The sequence below is a fragment of the Tetrao urogallus genome (genome assembly GCF_951394365.1).
Source record: "Tetrao urogallus genome assembly, chromosome: 5".
Taxonomy (NCBI): Eukaryota; Metazoa; Chordata; class Aves; order Galliformes; family Phasianidae; genus Tetrao; species Tetrao urogallus.
In genome coordinates, this window is record NC_136818.1 from 53163225 (window position 1) to 53186316 (window position 23092).

A 23092-nucleotide genomic window follows, 5' to 3' on the forward strand; every position below is an offset into this window, starting at 1 on the left:
GAACAGCTGATGCCCTCCTTGTACTTGGCTGTTGGTTAATTTTTGAGAGTTCATGGATGTTCTCTTGATTTAAAGCAGTAGATGTTCCATGAGCAGATGAGACTGTGCAGCATTTTTCTCCTCACATTCATTTATAGTGATAATTAACATGTTAGCACCTTTTGTGGAGCTGATGCTTGTTTCAGATAAAATTTGTGAGTGGGTTGCATTATCTTGATTGACCTCTCAGCACAGATTGCAAATTGAGTGGTCAGGTGCCTCTGCACAAATACAGGAAGGGAATGATAATGCAGTGCAAACTCACCCTGCTCTATCATACAGCGTAGAATCATTTGAGTTGGAAAGGACGTTTAAAGGCTATCTAGGCCAACTCCTCTTGCCATGAGCAGGGACAGCTGTGGCTAGATCAGGATGCTCAGAGCCTGGTCCAGCCTGCATCGTCTCCACCAGATATGCATTCCTTGATGGGATTGGTGCCCAGAGATTGCATGTCTGTACTCAATTCCATTGATACCACTCATACTAAGAAACCACGTTCTCACTTGCTGGCATGGAAGTCCCACAGCTTTGACAAGCTGATTAAAGGTTCTCTGTTGCTGAAGCACAAGAGAAAAGCAAAAACCCAGAATCAGTATGACCCTCTTTTGTCTATTAAGGGCCCCTGTAGCAGACTTTATTTCTCACCCTGCTCAATATTTTCTGCAGGGAGAGCTGACACAAGTTGGCAGGGACAGAAGCAGCCTCTCCTTGTTCCTTATCCAACCAGAGCATAATTCAGAGGCTCTTTGACAGAGTGAACCAAGATCAGATCACAGCAGAACCTTGGTGCTGTCTTGTATTCCTCCTTGCTTGGCCCTTATGGAGTAAGCCCATCCCCACAGTGAGTTCCCATAGTGAGCAGTGTGCGTGATGCATGCGTGAGTGCCTGTGGTTTAATGGATGACTGCACAGGGATGCTCCCTGTGTGATTACATGGATGTACCCAATGCCTACCATCCAAAACTGAAGAAAAAAAAAAAAAACCTCCAGAAAAGAGTAAGTCCTCAAGAAATTCAAGGACAGGTACAGAGAGGGAGGTGAGACTGCTGACTGCCAACAATTAGTTTCAGCAGGATAGAAGGTGTTGTATGGCAAAGCGACGGGGAGCTGCTCACCTAATGGTAATTCCAGCCGTGTATTTGTAGCTGAAAATAGTGTTCAAAGGGGATATGAATATGAACAAATGGTGTGACTGTCCCACTTCTGCACGCGAGTTTTCTGCTGGTGGGTTCACTGTGGGGCTGGAGCAGGACCCAACATTCCTACAACACCTATCGTTGAACAGTGTTTGAGAAGCAGCTCCAGCCCTGTGTGATGGTAGTAATGCCTGACTGGTGTGATCAGCCTTCCAGGGAGGAGGAGGAAGGCTGCAACACTGTGGCATGCAGCTCGCCTGTATTGCAGAGCAGGGCCTCATGGTTCCTGCTAGCCTGTCCCACTGCATGGAAGAATAGTCCTCGTCCTGATGTCAGCATTAATTTGTGTCACACATCTCCAGTGTTTCTTATCTCTTACCAGTCAACCTCAGAAAGGCTTTCAGAAGTTTTGTATTTGAGCAGTTTCAAAGAATAGTGCTTTTTGGTCTTTTGGGCGGAGGCTTCATGGCAGTAACAGTTTTATTTTGAAAATATTCACATGTAGTCTGTGATGTGGAGGAGAGTTCCTGAGATTACTTCTGAGGAGGCAGAATGGAGGTGGACAGACAAAAATCACCTTTAGGAAAGCAACCGACCAGTAGAAATGTCTTCCAACTGGAGGAGGAATGAGGTGTTTTCTCTGACAGTGCTGAGCTGAAGCAGTTCTTTGCCTTCAGCATCCACTGACAGCCCAGGCAAAGCTTGCAAAAGCATCTCCAGAACCTACAATGTTCTTTGAAGTGAAGCGAACGTAAATATGCAGACGCACGTCCAACATGGGTGTTTCATCGCCGGTCCCGGGACCCTCCCACCCCGTCCCAGTCCGGGGGCCGAGCTCCGCTTCCACACGTGTCCCCACCTGTGGCACCAGCCGTGGCACATCTGGGCTGCGCACCCTCTCCCTCCCGGAGCGGAACAGCTGTCTCCATAGCGACGGGGAGCGGCGGGGGGGCCTCGGTGCCGCCGCCCCGCCCTGCCGTACCGAGCCGCCGCGGAGCCGAGCGGAGCCGGCGCGGCTCCGCGGAGGGCAGCGGCAGCGCGGGGCTATGGGGACGGCAGCGGGGCCGTGAGCGCGGCCGGAGCGCCGCCCCCTCCCCGGTACCACCGCAGCTCCACGGGAGAGACCCCGCGCGGTGCCGCCCGGCTCGGCTCGGTTCGGATGCGGCCATGGGCAGCCGCTTCTCCAGAATCCCCGCGCTGCCCCGCGGCGGGCAGGGCCGGCTGCACCGTGCCCGTCACCACCACCTCAAAGGTACGGCACCCCGTTGCGCCCCGAGGTGGGATGGGCACCCGGGCAGGACGGCAACCCTGCGCCGTGCGGGGACCCCAGTTTGGGATGAGCACCCAGAGCGCCACTGCGGGGTGGGATGCCCTACGCCTGGCACTCCACATGCGGGTGCCCTTCGTTTGCGGCCGCGCCCCAGGAAAGCACGGGGACAGCGTGTTGGAGGTGACGGAGCACCGAAGTGTCCCCAGGTGTCTCCTTGCGAACGATTCCTTTGCCTTTGTATCTTTTCTGGGTGCTTCAGAGATCTAGCTGTGTGATGTGGGCTGTCAGTCCCGTTTGCAGGAGGGCAGGGGATGTATGGGGCATCCTGCCCAGCTTCTGTGGTTATCCCTTTGCCGAAATCCTGGAGCGCCATCAGGACGCAATCAGATGGAGCTGACTTCTGTAAGGCGAGCAAGTAGGAGCGACTGCCGAGGTCTTCTGTTCCTGCCCTTTTTGCTCTAACAGAAAATAACCTGTCCTTCTGGAAGGGGATTTCTTGGGCAGCACTGCACACTGTGTGGTTGATGTGACCTTTTGTTAAGCACGTTAATACAGAGAGGCACAGGATGATGGGGAGAGGATGTAAGCAAAGAGTAAGGCAGGTGCTGTTCCCATAGCTGTTTCAGATGGTCAATACTTGTTGCACCTTCCCTGATGTTGTGGGATTTTCACCCACCAGTATGGGAAATAGGGATGTTCTCCCTCATTTGTACTGAGCTTTTGTATGCTTCTTTGGTATGGTTGAGGGGAGTGGAATGGGTTAATGATGAGCTGGGCAACTGGTTGCCATACAGAGGGATTCTCTGGTTATCCTTTCCTTCCACCTCTCTGCTCCCTTCCTCTGCGCTTGGATGGTATAGAGAAGTTGCATGTACTGAGGGTGATTATACCACAGCTTTCTTAATGGCTGTGTGAGGAGATGTGAGGAATGCTTACTGTTCTGCCACAGACAGTAGCTGTACTTAGAATTAAACCTGCAAGGAGAGGGTACTGAACTCTACATGGTGAACCTTCATCCCCTGTCAATGCAAACCGGAAGGTACATGCGATGCTGTAGTAGCTGGTGTGCAATTGTAAAGTGCCAGGGAGGATTTATCTCTATGAATCGTGCTGTCAGCTGGAAGTCTTTCTGGAGCAACCTTAAGCAGATAAGAATTTATAAACTGGAGCCAGAAGGAGCACTGCCACTTAATCCATTATCAGTGGCTTACGTGAGCTTTCTGAGATGCTCTGTATGGATCACCTGACTAGGGGTCTGTGGGGGGGGGACTAATGGCACTTTTGTTTGGCTTGTTCTTCCTTTAATTTCCATTTTAATTAAATTCCTACGTGTGCCAAGGCAGCAAGTAGGAATGTTCCCTATCTGTAATGTAGCAGAACAGTAAAATCATTTTAGTTTTGAATAAAGAGTAAGATGCCTTTGTTGTAAAAAAATCAAGCAACTGCCAGGGACAATATGTGCCTTTTCTGTCTTTTTTTTAAAACCCAAATGCCTCAGGTTCTACATTTAAATGCAGAATAAACAAGTCTGATTGGATCTGACAGGTTCCTGTAAAATGGTCTGGAGGCAGAGCAGCGAAAGTACGAATGTCACACAGTGGTGTTACAAATCTGCCATTTAACGTTTGGTAATGTGCATTTTAATTGAAGGTCCCTGGTTCTGCCTGGATGCCTGGCTCTGCAAGGGGCACAGAGCTTTGTAATGCGGTCACAGAGCACTCTCCCACTCAGTGCCAGGGCTGATAGGCTTCTTGCTGAAAAAGCTGCACTATGGTGATCTGGGGGCTGTGAAGTCAGCTTCTGCCTTACAAGCTCATCTCTGCTGCGTAAGAAGATCACCGTGTTGATTAGATCTGCTTCCCACGTACACTGAAAGTTTTTATGTTTTCTTTCCTGCTTGTCCTGCTTAAAAATGTTTCTCTTTAATTGAGCAGGTCTTCTGAAGGCCACGTGATGCTTTTGGTGGTACTAAAGGTGTAACACAGAAATAAAATCTGGAGCTCCAAGCTGATTGTTTTAGAGCTGCTTTCAGAGCTGGGTAGTGCTTAAAATGGGATCTGCCCAGCCGTTTATGGAGGGGCTTTGACTTGCTGTTCAAAAGAAATTGCTAGTTGCAAGGATTTTAGGACCTCTCCCCAAGCGCTCAGTTACCCTCAGCGCTGTTTTCACCGTTGTGCCTGCAGGCTTTAATCAGAGAATCACAGAGTGGTTGGGTTGGAAGGGACCTTAAACCCACCCAATCCCAAGCCCCCTGCCATGGGCTGGGTGCCACCCACCAGGTCGGGGCCCCAGGTGGCCTTGGGTGGCTACAGGGATGCGAGGCCAGTGTGGAGGCAGTGAAAACTGAAGTTAGTGGAACAAGAGACATCCAGGACTTCAGCTGTTCAGATGCCACAGCCCTGATTAGGTGTTAACCTTAAAGTTAACAGCCAGTGGCTGGAAGGAGGTCCTCATTTGATGGTATAATGATGAGACTAAAGTGACATTATTGTCAGCATTCCTGTGAATTCTTCACTTCCCATAGTGCAGATGTAGCTTGGGGTGATAGAAGGTGATCCATTGTTTCCCTTTTAATGAACAAGAAATGGTGATTGTCTGATAATGATCTTCTTATGATGTAGACTGATAACTCCAGCAAATATTTGCTCTCCACCCTCCCTGAAGCATTGTTTGTGACTGCCACCAAACAAGGTGTGTGCAGCTGTTTGGTGTGGAACGCAGTGTGGACTGCATACCCTCTCTGGGCTGTGGTGCTGCTGTTCCAGGATGCTAGGAATGATTTTTGCTGGTTGTTGGGTTAGAGGTGAGGTGTGGGACCTCAATTCCACCTCCTTGGCTCTGTGGGGAAGTGGGTTTATATCCTCACTTGTCCTTCATGTCCTCAGTTGTAAGGCTTAGCCAGTTCTGTGGACCACAGATCAATATTACATTGTAGAAGCTAAGAGGCATTACTGTCTCCTCTCTTCAGCCTGCCAGGCAGGTTTGCTGCTCTTTCCCGATCCTCCTCTTGCCTCAGAAGGCTGCACTCTGTGGTGAGTGACAGCCTGCGGAATTTCTTCCTATCATTTTTCTTTCTCATGGGTTAATGCACCTGTGATATTTATGGTAAAGAATGCATGCACTACAGTTGAGACAGCCCGAGGTAGTCAGAGACACTCTTCTCAGCACTGGCTGATTACTCATGGGTTATTCTCTATTATTTGCATGGCAGCGGCATCTGGAGTCTCCCGTGGAGATCTGAGTCATGCTGGGCTTGGTGTTTCTGTGGTCCCTGCTGGAAAACTGCTCTGTACATGCTGCTCAGATAAATCTAACTCATGTGCCTGGCTGGTCTCTGCAGGATGCTCTGGGGCAGTGTCTCTGGGGTACCCTGTGAAGCAGGCTGCTACCTTGGTGGGACAGTCCTGGCCAGTGGGGATGCTAGTTATGATGAGATATACCTTACAGGCCTATGTAGTTTTTGTCTCTGTTTTTGCTCTTGCTGTTCTGAATGTTATATGTCTCATTGATACATAAGTAAGTCTGACATTTTTTTCCTTTCGCTGGTATTTTATGAGTCTCTGAAATAAATGCAGAAGATAGCGATCTGCCTGTTGTATGCACCGCAATAATTACATATTGTTGACAGGAAAGAATATTGCAATGCCAGCTCTGTTTCTTGCATTTGCAAGATAAGACCAAGTAAAAGGACGTGAGCAGCTGATGAATGTGGGGACTGGAGGTCAGTGTGCAAGCATAGAACTGAGAGAATGTTGATAGTGATGCCACTGGTTCACCTCAGCTCCCATTGCTATTGTAATTGATTCTTCCTCAAACTATCATTTCATTTTTTTTCCAGCCTTAGGAAGTCAGAAGGCTTGCTGTTCCAGGCTTTGATGGTTGCCTCCAGCTTCCCGCCCTTCTGCTTTCGTTCTGCCTTGGGTTGTTCATTTCCCTCTGACCACTGGCGTGCCTGGTTTGTAGGTGGAAGGGTTAGCCTGGTTCTGGTTCTCAGGTTTATATGACCTTTTCTTAAGCACTCTGTTCTTTCCCTGTGTTGCTGAACTTTGATTTATTGCATTTAAACTGCCTAACGTTGCCCAGTGTTCCAAACACAGCGATTTATTGATGTTGCTTTTATTTTCAGTTCTCCTTTTCATGAGGTATAGGAGCCTGTTGGTGAAGCAGGTAATGGTGCAGCTTGTCAGAAATTTCCCAGGAAATCATGTTATTAACAAAGCACAACACTTCCTAAGGGTAGACCTAGGAACAGGCTATTGAGCTGAAAATATTAGTCCAAGTCTTAGTAGCAGTTAGAAAAAGCAAATGTAATATTAGAAATTATAAGGGAAGCCAAACAGAAATAGAGGCCATGAGTAAATTATAGTATAAATCTGAGTCTAGTTCTGGTTCTTCAGGAGGGCCACAAGGGTGGATAATCAAAGATCTGGAATAATTTAATGTAAGGAATGATTGAATAAGCTTGAACTCTAACCTCTGATGCAGGGGGTGGTAAATGACAGAGATCTAAAAAAAAAAAAAAGTCACAACTGACACACAGAAAAGGGACAGAACTCCGTTTTTCACTATATCTTCCAGTACAAGAACCAGGAGGACATCCAATGGAGTTGGTAGATTTCAGGTCCCTTTGAACAGAAAGAGGCTGCAGCTATCTACAGTGGCTAGTAGCTCTCAGAGCTCATTAATAGTAGATGTTATAAGTGCAAAAATGGGTCTAATTTTACAGGAGATTGGAGGAGGTCATGAAAGAGGAATTCTCTGAAGTTTGCTAGGTACAAAGACTGCACGTTCAGCTTGCTCTTATGGGCTTTCCTAAGACTACTCATATTCAGCTGATAGTAGCAATGCTGAGCTGAGAATTCAAAAATTCTCCACCCTGGTGAGAGAGGGAGCTGGGATGTTCAGAGATTGCAGTGATGGCTGAAGGCATACAGCTTGCTCCTGATGTTGGCCAGCTTCTAGCTGGATACATCCTCTTTGCTGTGAGCATCCCTGCCTAGATGCTTGCAGAGCGGTTCATCACCATGGCAGCCTCAGAGTCTTGCACAGAACAGATCATGCAGGCTTTATCTGGGAGACAGCAGGGATTGCCATGAGGTTTGCGTGCAGACTCCCACTGTGTCTCTCATGGATGAGACTGCCTCCTGCTTCCTGGAGTTTTTAACAATAAAGGTGCTTTTGCATGGGTTGGCTTTTTTGAATAAGAGAAAGTAGTTTCTCTTAGCTTGCTTTGACACCCCAAGGGACAAGGGGTCTAAGTAGCCCCCGCTTTGTTTAGTTTCCAAGACTACTGAAATGCCAGATTTTGTGGAGAACTCTGAATCTGGGGAAGGTTTCTAATACAGAGGCTTGGAAGATTTCAGATTTGGCAGCTGTTCTTACCTACTGCTGCTAGAATAATTGCAGGAACCAGCTACTTCTGCATCACTGAAATTGTTGCCCATGGCAAGTACATGAGTACATGTTGTTGTGTTTACAGTATGTGACTTTGCTGCGGCTACTTGTTTCAAGGTGAAGATCCATGTGTTCTCTGGCTTAGGCTGCCTTGAAATTTTAGAGCAGCTGAGGAATGCAGTTCTGAACTGTCCTGAGGGGTGGGGTCTGCAATACCCGTGTTTTGGTAGCACCTCCATCCTGCAGTCTCCATCTATGGCTGATCTGAGATTAACCTGATTGATGACACCATGCTCACAGTCGGTGACAAATCCTAAAGTCTTTTCTGACTTTAATCATAGCACTGTGCAGGTGCTTAGCGCTGTGCTGCAAATTGACAAATCCCATAGTAGTTTTGAAGACAGGAGCTGAATTTTATACTTACAGCCTAGCAATGGTTAAAGCTTCTGCTGTGACTGCAACATGTATACGCAAACCTGATCTGCCTCCTAACCTAGCATCATAGGGTACTGCTGGCTGTGTAGCTGGAGATGAAGGTAGGCATGTGAATCATGTTTGAAGGTCCAGGTTGATGCATCTCTGTAGTTGAAAACTTGCCCTGGCTCAATTTTATCTCCTATCACTCTTGGGCATCTCCAGCTGGTAAAAGCAAGCTGTATATAAGATTCTAGTTCATGTTTGTATAATATTAGTTATCTGGCCTTCCAGTGACAGGATTAAAATAGGATTGTGTTCTAAAATTACAGAGTAGAGGATGCCATGGTGGCATTATGTGCCTACAACACTGTTAGACAGCTTTGGTTTATCTCTGCTGAAGCATAAGAAAGGATTCTCAGCTCACTGGCTCAAACCTCAAAGCTATTTTATGCAAACATCTGGAAAGTAAATGCTAATAGTTCTCAGTCAGCTTCTCAGATAAACTATTGAGCATTTTTTTGTTGTTGTTGGTTTAAAAAACCCAGTGCTTCACACATTGTGTAAACATTTTTTTGGAAAACTAATATGAAGATCTTGGACAAAATAAATTCTAAAGTTCTGGCGTGTCTGTCTCCCTTCTCTCTTTGTTCCTTCTTATTCAGTATTTGAGTTTCGTGCTGCTAACACTGACACTTCCAGCTGTTCCTGCATGTGTGGGCTTACACACATGTGCATGGGCATAGGCAGGGATTTCCTGCTGCCTGTTGAACTCATCACTTGACTGGTATGGCCAGAACACACACGCTGTCTAGCATCGAGTCTAGAGAAGACTGGCAACTCGCTTGTAATTTTCCACTTGCATTACAGTCCTTTTGGCAGAGCAGTGGGTGGGGAGTTCTGTAACTGTCCAGGGCCAACTATTGCTGATGGGACAGGTCTGCGGGCTGGACATGGGGTGGCTGCAAGCATTCTCTGTCCAACGTAGGTCTGCATTTGCCTGGAACAGCTTTGCTTTGTTTGTGCTCCCTGTTGGTTGTCTCAGGAAGGGGGATTGGAGACAACCTGTCACGCATAATTTATAAACCTTTATATTTGACTTGGGAAACCACTGCTGCATATTTTGCTAGCCAGACCAAGAGAGTATGCTGGGAAGCAATTGTGTGAATGATGGAAGAGGGAGAAAGTTGATGAAAGGTCGTGTGAACAATTGAATTGAAGAGGAAGAAAGTTGATGAAAAGTTCCATTGGCCCAGTGGAAATGTTTGTACGCTTGGTGCATCTTTAAAAAAAATCATTTTGGGTAATTGGAAAGGTGGTATTTGCTTTCAAACAGAATGCTTTGAAAATCTGTTGGGTGAGAGCAGCAAATGGGTCAGATTTGGCAGGTTTGGAGTATTTCCTTTCTTTTCTAACAGAGAATTCAGAAGAGGCTATAGGTATTTTTCCTAAAGTGGAGGGAAAGATGGTACTTTTCTTCTTGGCAACAGTTGCACCTATCCTGAAAAGGTTTTTTTTTTTTTAGAGGTAATAGAATTGGATTTGGTAAACTGTGTTTCTCTATATGAGAGGTCTCAGTGCTTACATGCATTAAATTTTATGACAAATGAGGAGAATTCTTATCTGAAAAACATATTTACAGTCATTGAAAATACTGTATTTGTGCAGAGAACTTGCTAAAAGGCAAATAAAGCTTTTCAGGATAGAATTTTCTAACGGGCTTGCATAAGCGTTTTGGGTTATGCTTTGAGAAGAGGCCTCGTCTTACTGAGGTATGAAGTAAGAAGCTTGGCTCAGTGTGATGCTAAGCAGAGGTGGAAATGCGGGATCCTTTATCCCAGAGAAATTGATCAGAAGCACTTTTGAGGTAGTGGCTTCTTATCTGGGGAGCTGAATGAGAGCATGAACGTCCTTGTGAACAGCCTCTGTCTGGACATCCCTATGGCTTCATTTTACTTGAAAGCTGGAGATCACATCCTGACCCCGTCAGAAGAAACGTGATCATGTTATGCTTGATTCATTCTAATTCACGTTGACTTCCCATTTGTCAACATATGATTTAAATACCCCACTGATCATCTTTTATCCTCTGTTAGGCATAAGCTCTGCTTGATTTCCCTTTAACTGCTACTTGGATGGAGATGTGACCATGTTTTGTGCTCTGCTGCTCATCAACACCATCTGATGTAAAGACAGTATTGGACTCTTAACTTGCTGCTGGACAGCTTTGGCAGATAAGCTGTGTAAAAGTAGATCCAGAGTTTATTTGCTTTCCGGATTACAACCTTTTATCAGAGGTTTAAATCTCTTTCTTGAGTGGTATCTGTGCAACTGAGTATTTAATTGTATTAGTATTCTAAATTTCTCTTTTTTGAGCAACTGGTGCAATTGCATTTTTAAATATATCTGTATTTATATCTCACAGGATCACTTTGTCCATGAGAAATGTTTATCTTTTGTACTTGGCAAGTATTTACTGGGTAGGAGGGAAAGAGATGGTTTCCTACAGAAATATTGACTCCCCTTAGTGGACAGGACGCAAATAACTGTAAAAGTCACAAACTGAATTTTTTTTTTATAGAATCATAAAATCATTAAGATTGGAAAAGACCTCTAAGATTGTCCAGTTCAATCATCAACCCATCCCCACCACTGCCACTAACTGCATCCCTCAGTGCCACATCTTTGTGGTTCTCGAACACCTCCGGAGAAGGTGACCCCACCACCTTCCTGGGCAGCCTGTGCCAATGCCTCACCACTCTTTCTGAGAGGAAACTTTTCCAACTATTCAACCCAAATCTCGCCTGGTGCAATTTGAAGCCATTCCCTCTTGCTGCTACCCAGGAGAAGAGGCTGACCCCCACCTCACTGTGACCTCTTTTCGGGCAGTTCAGAGTGGTAAGATCTCCCCTGAGCCTCCTCCAGACTAAACAATCCCAGTTCCCTCAGCTGCTCTTTGTAAGGCTTGTGTTCCAGACCCTTCAAACAATTATATCCCTTAACAGATATAAAATTAAAGACTAAAAGAACCCAAATCTATGTGTATCTTTTATTTCTAAAGTTTTAGAGTTGTGATGCTAAGTAATAATTACAGACCCCAGTGTTTTACTCATCCACTTGAGACTTAAGGCCATGGTTTAGTGGGCAATACTGGTGGTAGGTGGGTGGTTGGACTAGATCATCTTAGGGGTCTTTTCCAACCTGTATGATTCTATGTTCTGCATTCATTTTGGCAGAAAGTTGTTACCTATGCTGCATGATTTATGGCCTGTATGGACAATTTGGTGCTCAGTGCATTGCTTTGGGCAATTGTTCTCAGCTTGGATTGACTGCATTGGTGGACTTAGCAGAAAGAGTAAAAATCTGTTTGCGATTTCAAGCAGAGAGGTCCTGCAGGTGGGACGTGTTGCAGTGTATGAGGTGAGCTGTGCTGTGCTGTTGTCCATGCTCTGCGTTTGGTGGCTGAGCAGATATCATTGGCCTCGTTGTCAGCTCAGTGTGAAGCCCAGGAGGAGAAATTACTGAATGATGTGTGGGAATGGTGACTGAGGGTAAACTCCCAATTTGGAAATGTTGATGTTACATCCATTATTAATAACCTCACTGTGGAAGAAAGAAAAAATGCTGCAAACCGAGCTGTGTCACAGGGAAGTGGCAGGCAAAATTAAAATTTTATTCTTGCCATGGTCTTACAGTAAAGATTTTGCGATACACACCCGGAAATGCCACTATAAATAGTCTCGTTATCTAATCTTCCAACTCGGACTATGACAGAAGATTACAAATAGGGAAACAGTGCCGTGTAGCTTTTAGCTATTCTCCCACTGCTTCCCTGGCTTCTCATGGAGCTTTATTGCTGTGCCCCTTGTAATTCAGATGGAGGCAACATTATTCACAAGTACAGCATGTCACTAGCAGGAGGAGAGTTCAGATAAAACTCAGAAGATTTATGACATAGTTTAGATAAGGCCACGTAGGAACTGGGAGGAGGGAAGCAGTAAGTCAGAGCCCAGCAGTGTTTCTCAGGGTGTGGTGAGAACATCCTCATGCCAGCTCTGCTGGCTCACATACAGAGCATTGTGAAGATGGGGGTGCAGGTGGAAGGGATGTCACACCCTCTTCTCCCCTCTCCCTGCCCCGCTGGGGATGCAAATGCTCAGTTCTGGCCCCTCCTTGGATCTCTACATCGCTTGTATCAGCGTACCTGTAGGCAGTGAAGAGAGCTGAGTCCTGGGAAAGGGTTAAAAATGCTCTTCTGCAGCCTTAGTACATAGACATGAATGACCATTTCCCACAGAAGACTGCTTCCTCAACCTTTATGGAGTAATAAAACCTTGTTATGGCCATGGGAAGAGGTGGGAGGGAGTACGGCTGTTGTAAAACAGCCCAATGAGATTCAGACCATCCTCTTTTTCCTGTGTCCTAAGGTAGATTGATGTCTAGGAAAGTAAAATGATTCATTTATATTTTGCACAACTAAGTGGCAGGAAGACTGTGCTCGTCTTCTCTTATATCCATCAGTTCCTACAGAGTCCATGTCATCCAGTTTTGCCTCCCTGAGAGATGCTGGGACTTGGACTTCCCTTGCATCTCCAGCCCACAGAGGCAGCCAGCAGGTGTTGTTCTCCACATCTCTAGTTCACAGCATCCCCAGCATCCTGCTGAGCGGAGGCAATCACATTCAGCTCTGCTGACTCACTGCCTCTTGCAGCCCTCCGAAAAGCATCCTTAAATAGTGCTGAAAACAAATGAGCCAGAGGACGTTCCTGGCTCTGCCAGGTTCAACTGAGACCCAATGTTGGTAGCAAACTGAGTTTTTTCCAACCCCTCACCCCATATTCTGGCATTTCAGCTTAAATTCCCAGGCATAAGCAATCAAAAGTTATGGATCAAAAACTTCCTGGGCATGGGCACTCTAAAGTTGCTCATCAGGAAGGAGAATTACCTTCTTGTGATTAGATTCTGCAAGCAGATCAAATTTGCTGCTGGAACAGAGGTTTTATATATAGTAAAATGCTCCCAGGTGTGCTTTTAGTAGTGCTTCTGGGTGCTAAGGATAGATTAACAAGAGGCACCCAAACCATATTATGGTTGAGGCAGAGCAGGGTTCTTTTGCTCTGATTCAGGGAGCTGATTGAATTCAGTGACAGATGCCAAGTATTTATGTCCTTGCCTGAGTTTATCTGTTAAATTAGAAAGTGCTAAAAGCTGGAGTTATTTTGGGAATAAATGCATTAAATAGTGATGGAGAGCTCCGGATCGGCATTGGTGGGATGGTATTTTATTTTTATGGATGCTTGTCCAAAGTGTATTACTCAGAACATCAGAATAGAAAGCTGCAAGGATAATGCGCTGCACTCGATTTACACCAGGATACTTGAGCTGAGTTTGGAGAGTCCAGTGTCTTTCTTTGTGACATTGCTTGGAATCATGAATAATGCAATTATAGAATGGTAAAATCACTGAAGTTGGGAAAGACCTCTAAGATCACCCAGTCCAATCATCTACTTACCACCTACCAGGGAAAGTAAGTTATATTTATTGTATATGCACAATTGTATGTATTAGTAAGCAATTGTAATTTTTGCTGCAAGGTTCCTGGCAGTTGCAATAAGGGGAGAATTATTTTAAGTATGTTATTTAGCATGTTGATAAATGTCCAAACTCTACAGAAGCTGTTATTTGCCTTGAAAACCATTGCAAACTCATCTTTTGGTTCCTTTTGCTCATTCTCCCTCCAACCAGTCATTTTCCTCCATTTGATTTATTCTGTAGTGTTGACAGTAGTGTGGGTTTTTTGTTTAATTTATTCTGTAACTTCACCTAAAATAGATTCTGACCTTTAATTTTGTTTATAGCTTGCATATAATTCTTTATAGTTTTAAATTCTTTTTTATTTTATTATCATCTCCTTTAATAAGTTGTTTTTTTGCTTTTTACCCTTATCTAGCCTTCCCAACTTTCCATGAGCCATCTTGAAACCCTTGAATCATATGATCATTCAGGTTGGAAATAACCTCTATGATCACCTAATCCAACCATCCATCTACCATCAATATTGCCCATTATACCATAAATGGTGACAATTTACAGCTGAACCAAGACTCAGGGTAAAGCTGAACATCAGACCCATAAACTCCAGGCAAGTTGTCCCATTTCCAGTGCCTCTAAGCCATCTTGTGCCTCAGATATTAATACATATCTGCTCCTTACAATTGCTTTCTGCTATGCTCCATCAAATAATGCAATGCTGTAATTATTTGTGACAGTGAAAATCTCCAAAAGCATTCAGATAGAAGCCAAAGCATGTCCTGTGTGGGAAGGTTATAATACAAAGATGGCTTGCTTTGCCTGCAGGTCACGTTGACACACAAGGCAGAAATACCTATACAAGATGAGCCCTAGATGTGCTAGATTTAAGGGGGAACTCCGTTGCTGCTGCCATGGGACTATTTTCAGGTGCTTGGCTGAGTGAATGACCCAAATATAGTTTAAGCCTGTGACTGTTTAATTTTCATAGCAATGCAAATACACTTGGTAAAGGCTAGGAGCTCTGCATCTAATTTAGCAGTGTTGCTTTAGCAACATCGTGCAGGATGCAAATAGTCTCCTTGGCAACACTTCCTAAGTGGCATTAGATAAGTGCTGGTTACAAACAGAGAAGCAGATCAGAAGGAGAGACATGCTCTTGTCCTGTACCTGTTTATACCCCGGACATCACGATTAGTGGTGCTTCTGGACTGGGATCACGAACAGGAGCTGCCTCAAAACCTGATTTGGGTTCCTCTGTTTCAAAGACCTTTTTCTGGGAAGCAGCAGCACAGTAGGGACTGAAGGTGACAAATAGGGTTACTTAGTGCTCAGAGAGACATGGCAGTTGCTTCTGCTGTTGACAGTGTCATATAGAAAGAGCTATGAATAGAAGCAGCTTTTCCAGCTCTCATAATTGATTCCCTCCCCCCCCCCCCCCCCCAGAGAGGAACTGCAGGGCTTGCACGAGAATCCTTCCTTTTGTTTAACCCCCACCCCTCCAATTCTGTGTACTTCTCTTTTGCATAAAAAGCTCCAAGGTATAAAATGAATATGATCTAATGGCTCAAAAATCAAAAAGCATATGAAAGATCTGCCAATGCTTTTGTTCTACATTGATCCTTGTTTTAATCCCACTGGTTGATGTCTGAGGATCTCATCCAAGGAATATGAATGCATGGCAATGTCAGCTGGAGCACTTGGAAGATGGTGGAGAATGGTGCCAAATCCATGAGGGCATCAGAAGATTCTGGTTAGGGTTGGAAGCTTGTAGCAGCAGATGGTTTTGTTTTATCATGAGCTTGTCCTGCTTTAGCAGTAGCAGACATTAGGTGGACTTCTGCACTTTTTTTTTTTTTTTTTTTTTTTTTTTTTGAAAGAGACATACTATTTAGCAGAGTCTGTTGTGGTAGGACAAGGGGAAATGGTTTCAAGTTAGAACAGGGGAGATCCAGATTTTATATAAGGAGGAAGTTTTTACAAGAAGAGTGATGAGACACTGGCACAGGTTGCCCAGAGAGGTGATGGCTGCCCTAACCCTGGAGACACTCGATCTAATCCAGAGCCTTGCAGCCAAGCACATCCAGAACTGTGACATCTGGGTCCATGCACAAGCCAAGGGACTTGAGACCAGCCAGTCCGAGGTCCCGTTCATGCTGACAGTGTGCAGCACCTTGCAGCTTAGATACATGTCAACAGGCTGACTGCATTTTTCCTCTTCTGATACAAAAGAGAATTCAAATGTCAATAGCCTCTCTTTACAAGGAGAACTCTAAATAAAATCAAAACCACATCCCCCACAGCCCTTTTTTTTCTTTCCTCTCCCAGATCCTCTTGGAATCCATCCATCTTCATATCACCCTTATCTCGTGGCCTCCACTCTAAATGTCACCACTAATTAATGGGACCTTGGCCCTCAGATGATTAACAACAAAGTGTTTGTTTGTGAGATGGGGGCCCTCAGGTCTCACCTTTCCCAGGGTGAGGAGCTGGGGCTGTTAGCCTGGTGCGTGACAAGCTGCAAGAGGTCTAAAGCAACGCTTTGCCTCAGGGTGCCATACACAAATAAGTAAAACTTCTCGGCTGGGTGGGAGAAGCGTTTCCTAAATCTCCTAGAGGTTATATCAGCACTGGAGAGCTGTTTAGATGCTGGGATGCTGTTCCAGCCCTAAGGCAAGATGTTGCTGCAGTCTCTGTGCAGCACAACGGCCTTGCTGCCACGTGTCTTAGTTGTGGTGTTTTGGGGTCTCCAAGTAAAAATCGATGGGGCAGATAGAGCCAAGATGTAGATTACGCTCTTGCAGTGAAGAACTGGTGACTCCTACAGAAGCAGGTGGTGTGGTGGCCATGTGTATGCTATAGAGAGGAACCCAAGTGCCCTATCTGGCATGAGACCCTTTTCCATCTGCCCCCTCCTGACCCCTCACCCCTGACTTATCACAGAATCATACAGAAAAGGCTTGGGTTGGAAGGGAACTTAAAGATCGTCTGGTTGTAAACCGCCTGGACATGGACAGGGTTGCTGACAGCTAGATCGGGGTCCAGGGCCCCATCAAACACAGCCTTGAACACCTCCAGAGCTGGGACACCCATAGCCCTAGGTCCTCACTTCCCTCTGAGTATAGTACTTCCTCCTAACATCTAACCTAAATCTTCCCTCTCTTAGTTGAAAGCCCTTCCTCCTTGTCCTATCACAGTCTGTTTCTGTGAATACTTTCTCTTTTCCTTCCCGCAAAACCAGTCAGAAGAGATTGCAGCCAAGACCTTCTCCTGAGCAGCCAGGATGCTGCGGGGTGACTCTGGCTTGGACGCAGACATCTCTGATTCAGCATTGACCCCTGACAACAGATGACTTTTTGCAGCCTTCTGCTTGCTCAGATGGGTTTATCAGCTCTTGTGTATGCTTTCTCTGCAGCTGGAGCTGCTCTCATGGCTGGGCAGGCATCGGCAGTATCTCTTGTTGGCACCCTTGTCTGTTATTTTTTATATCTTTAGTAGCCTTCCTTGTGCAATAACATAAATTATCTCTTTGATAAGCATCTTTTAGTGGAATATTAATGTATATAATTAAGATAGTATTTGGTTCCCGAATCATGCTGTTCATCCCCAAATTGGCTTAATTACACAGCTGCTCCTCTTAGGAGCTTGAAGGAGGCTGGTTTTGTTTAAAAGCCTAAATATGTAGATAGGGGCTAAACTTCTTCCTCCAGGGAGACAACCTCCATTTGGGATTTCCAGCTATTTCATCTATAGTGTTTTTTTCGTTTTAAGGATGGGAAAAAGTAGATGGAGACACCCACGGTCAGGCTGGATGTGCTCTGAGCATCTGATGGAGCTGTAGGTGTCCTTGTTCATTGCAGGGGAGTTGGACCAGATGGCTTTAAGGGTCCTTTCCAAATCAAATGATTCTATGATTCTGTGACTACTGATTTTTGTTTTAATCCTCTACACAGAGAGTAAGGCACAGAGCTCTTTGATTGATTTTGTTGTTTCTGAGCTACTGAGGGTAAAAAGCCTGAGGATATCATATCCCTTGGATTTGTTCACATGTAATTTCAGTGGTTTTTCTCTCTCTGACACCTTGAAACTCAGGTATCCTTACCAGCCAGCCAAAGTCTGTGGGGTAAGGCACCCGCTTCCAGTTTGCGAACTGTAAAACTAGCTTGAACAGCAGCCTCAGCCTCTCCGTGTTATAACGACATGGAAGAAAAAATGCCTCCAGACAACTCTACAGTAACATTTCAGCTTTCTGTGAGGCAGCTGAGAAGTTATGATCAATTTCACTATCAATTCTTCAGCTTTGAGCATTGCTGCTGTAAACTGTCAGTATCTCCTGTGAGTATGTTAGTGTTGGGAAGTATGCAGTAAATCAGATTATAGCTGCCCTTTATTAACCCAGTGCACAAGACTTCAGCAGTAGAGGCTTGATTCAGAGAAAATGAATGAGGATAGTTAAAGCCAAATATAAATAGAGCTCATTAAAAAACAAACAAACTGGCCTCTGTTTCATTATGTGACTCTTAAGTGCATCAGGAGTACAGAAGCAGTTCTCATTAAAGTCCCCTGGCAGCCTTGTTCTCTTCATCTTCTTCTGCACACTTATGAGCTATAGGAGCTCTCGGGGCTGTGAAACCAATCTCTGCCTTGTGATGGGAGGAGGAGAAGTAAAACAAGCAGAATAAGCCTGAGTGTGTGTACACACAATAAAAGGAGCTCAGCCCTACCAGCACGTCCACGTTCCACAGAAACATGGAATGACTGGGTTGGAAAGGACCTTTAAAGCCCATCCAGTTCCACTCCTGCTATGTGCTGGGTGCCACCCACTGGATCAGGGCACCATCCAGCCTGGCCTTGGGCACCTCCAAGGTTGGGACAGCCAGACTGCTGCACCTAGGGCCCCTCTCCTCTGCTCTAAGCATAAAGCTGCAGTCAGACTTACATGCTCCCTGTCCTGGTGTAGGAGGTGCTCATTCCTGCTGTGTTTTGAAGTACATATGTTCTGGGGGAAGGGAGAAAGTTCAAAAACTGTGATTTACTCAGAGTATGGAGAAAATCCAGCAATAGTGATAAAACACAGTGTATAGCTGTCTGTGCTGAAGGAGCAAAGGTGGCAGAATGGCATCCAGAGTACCCCATTCAACAACGCTATGAGGCTGCAATGATTGCTTTGAAGAATAGGAATTGCTTGGCTTCCTGAGGTCCTGAGCATGTAGTACATAAAGGATGCCACATGTACCCTTGTCTTGAACATCTCCAGGGACAGTGACCTCACCACCTCCCTGGGCAGCCTGTCCCAATGCCTCATCACTCTTTCTGAGACGAATTTCTCATAATATCTAATCTGAACCTCCCCTCATGCAACTTAAGGTCATTACCTCTTGTCCTCTCACTGTTACCTGGGCTGGTGGGCTGTGACTGGAAGGACTTGCAGCTACTTTTAAGACAAAGTTACAATATTTTGTTTTTGGAAAGGTGCATTAAAGAAGAGATGGCGTGAATCTCATTATGACTAGTGTAATAGCACAAGTGGGAGATTCTGCTGAAGGGAAAAAAACTGCAACATCTTTTGAGTAAACTTATTCCCACTGGAGAGCTTAAAAGCAAACAGCAGCTGTATGCCATTTACAATTGCAGCTCTTGGAAGAAGTGTGGAGCCTGCAAGGGAAATGTCTGCACTGTGCTTTATGTTATCATTTCCCTCTGCTACAAGCACCAGTTCAAACCCACTTTTAACCCCAGTTCAGTCTCAGCTTTAGTAGCAGTGGGAACATCAGGATACCGAAGCCTTTGGTCTTTTAAAGTAATATATTACCTGCCCCTGCTCAGCACAAGTTTAGCATGCATACCAGCCAAGAGGGCTCCCTCCATTCCAATTTTATGTGGAAAATCATTCCAAAGTTTTAATTAATTTTAATTCATGATTGCAGAGCAATTTTAGTGAATGAAGATGGAAATCAGTAGAGAAATGTTAGTTTGTCTCATGTTAGCGTTTTTCATGCGTACGTTTCACAAAAAGAGTTGCAGCTTACTCAGAACCTGGACTGGACCGTGCCTGACTGTTTAATTGCTGTTTACACAGAAATAATTTGCAAAGTGTTATTTTCTGCAATCAATGCTCTCCAGTCCAATAAATATTTAACGCTTCCATCTGCCATTTTCAAGTCAGCTATCAACTCTCTTTGATGAAGTCTGTGAAACGGTTGTCTGCTGCTGATGTAAAGAAAGCTTTGAGATCCAGCTCGTGCAGAAACCTAGAAAAAAGCAGATTTTCTACACCCAGCTGGATTCTCTTCTAGATTTAACATGCCTAGGGAGACCATTGCATACGGAGAGAGGTTTTTGGCAGACGTGCTCATGCAGCATCTTTAGCAGGGAGGAGGGGTGGAGGACACCTCTGCCACATGGGCAGGAGGGAACCGGTGGGATGTGGACCTCTCCTCCTGCAGAACAGCTCCTCGCTCCGGCTGCATGGTGACAATTTGATTAGTGGTATTCATGGAGGATCTGGAGCACTCTGCATGGCAGTGCCCTGTGCCAATGCAAATGTCACTGCTCACAGCACAACACGGGGGCCTTGATGATTAGTTCTGTTTTACTGTTTTTCTAGTATAATTATGTTTAATTCATGTGTTGTTTCATCAGAGTGTCTGTCACTCAGGGCTTGGCCTCATCTTCTTAAATAGCTGGATATAAAATTACAATGTGTTCCTCCAGTGAGACCATATTTCCCGAACATCATGACAGCTTTATGATGATACAGGGCTCTCTGTTTAGCTGAACAGATACAGTGAATTATCCTTTAAAAAAGTCAGAATCTCTTCTATTGGGTCACTCCCTGTTCAAAGTTACTCTGAATCAACATCACAGGCATCTGCAGCCATGGCAGTTGTGTTGCGGCCGTTAAGCTGGGTCAGAGTGGGCTGTACTTAACTGGGCGGCAAACTGAATAGCACCAGATGGAGCAGGGCTCATTTTTCAGCAGGAACTGCTCTGTCTTTGTGTTCTTCCACAGCTTGGTGGCAGCTTCCAGAGAAAGGAGAGAAACAGTGGGAACGATCCCTGTGTCCCCACGGTGCCTAACGTTCCTAATGACCCTGGAAGAGGGTTGCTGCCAGTCCCAGCACGTTTTAAATACTCCTTTTGTGACTGGGCAGATGGCAGATCATAGAATCATAGAGGTTAGAAAAGACCTCCGAGATCATCAAGTTCAATCCCAGTCTATCTCTGCCATGCCCATTAACCACGTCCTTCAGCGCCACATCTCCACGTTTCTCGAACACCTCCAGGGACAGTGACTCCACCATCTCCATGGGCAGCCTGTGCCAGATGGGTGTGAGCCTGAGCCTGTGCATACAAAAGTGTAGTTCAGATAATGTTTTTTCCAATTTACTCAAGTTATCGCCCAAAGCTCTTTCCCACTATACTCCTGAATGTGGTAAGACCAACCTGCCCAAGCCTAGTGGGACTGCGATGAAACTCTTTCCTGGACCTCTTGTGCTGTGCAGCTGGACCTAGGAACTGCAGTTGTTGCACTGGGGACATATGGCAGCAAAGCTCTTCTGCCCAGGAAGGTGGTGGAGTCACCATCTCTGAAAGGCATTAAAGAACTTAATGTGGTGTTGAGAGACATGGTTAGTGGGTGTGGTGGGTTTGGGTTGATGGTTGGATTGCATGATCTTAGCAGTCTTTCAAATATTAATGTTCCTATGGTTCTATGATTCTGTTATTTTGGATGTACTTCATGAATTTGCTGCAGTGGCTGGAGGACCTTTGGGATGGTTGGAGATGTCAATCAATTGAATAATGACACCTGTGGATTGAATATTTCACTGGTTATGGTACAAGCATTGGAATTATTTCTGCAATGGGCTGTTGCTGCGTGGCTGGGAACCACAGTCATTTGGTGGTTTTGGTGTTCATGTAAGTGGTGATGTCCCAGAAAAGGGGGAAAAATTGATGCCTGCAGGGAAGTGTACTGGAAGCGTAGTTTGTGACATTATTTTGGTGCAAGACTTTTTAAAAAATATTTTTAATATTTAGTACTTAAGACAGCTTTATACTTAATATTTAATATTTAAGACAGCTTTTAAAATTTGTAGGGCATTTGCTGAATGGCTGGCTGCCCTATGGCTTCATTAAACAGCATCCAACCTCAGGAAACCCCCAGTGGCTGGAAACAAATACTAAATTAAGCATTCTTTTGGCTAATGGCTAAGCCTCCATAGCCAGCAACGTGTTGTCCTGGGCAGTTTTCTTGCTGCTTTTATGTGTGTTTTGGGGGGAAGCCAGACATACTGTGTGCAGGTGAAGGGTGGGGAAGATGAACTGCCTCACAGCTTCATGCACCAAATTGAGACTGGGATGGTCCTGAAGGGCCTGGTACTTTCTGTTTTCATAATCTCCTTTGCATCAATCTCTGTAGGAAAACATAATTTGAACACTGCAGAAATCTGCTTGTTAATGGAAGATGACATGGTCTACTAGGCACAGCAGGGCGTAGTGGAGATAAATCCCTCTGCTTGATGTTCCCAGTTCTCCCACGCATACACCAAGGTATTCACCTTGCTGTTCCTATGTACAGAGATAAAGGAGAGACGTGGATTTGCACTGCTGTTGTTGTGGCCTAATTCTAACCAGAACCCAGCAGCAGGAAGCAGAAGGCTCCTGACTCCTGCTGCTGGCATTTACACCTAAATTAGTTATTCTGAGAGATCCCAGGCAGTTTGAGCTGATTGATGTTGGGTCAGCTGCAGGCCACCATTTCCTGTACCCCATTTCTTTTGAAAGGATCATACCATGTGCCTGTGCTGAACATTACACTTTATTGGAGTGATGCATAGAAGACTGAAGGTGTCTTTGAACTCAAATTGTGGTTTGTCATTTGACCAACTTCTGAGATTGATCTCATGAGCTCTTGTGAGATTTTGGGGAGATTGTTCACCTGCTGATATCTCTTCTACTTTCTGTAACAGTTCTATGTGAACAGGATGTTCCTGAGGATGACCACATTTGCACTAGTCTGTAGGAAAAATAAGTTTTTCTTTTTCAAACTGATGTTCTGTACTGGGTTATTTAGGTTAAAAACAACAACAACAACAGTGCACCCTCAGTAAGTTTGAGTGCACCCTCAGTAAGTTTGCAGATGACACCAAGCTGGGAGGTGGTTTCGATCTGCCTGAGGGTAGGGCAGCCCTTCAGAGGGATTTAGACAGGCTGGACCACTGGGCTGAGGTGAATGGGATGAGGTTCAACAAGGCCAAGTGCCAGGTCCTGCACTTTGGGCAAAACAAACCCATGCAGCATTATAGGC

At 45.2% G+C, this 23092-nt stretch overlaps 1 protein-coding gene across 1 annotated transcript in view; it reads left to right on the forward strand.

Moving 5' to 3' along the window:
• Window positions 1-2342: 2342 nt before the first annotated feature.
• NEURL1 (neuralized E3 ubiquitin protein ligase 1) overlaps window positions 2343-23092 on the forward strand; it is a gene marked incomplete at both ends in the record, with an annotated part of 133850 nt that continues 113100 nt past the window's right edge. Inside the window, one exon of the mRNA XM_079536386.1 lies at window positions 2343-2427. Coding sequence (XP_079392512.1) covers window positions 2343-2427 — 85 coding nt within the window. The remainder of the gene's footprint in view (window positions 2428-23092) is intronic.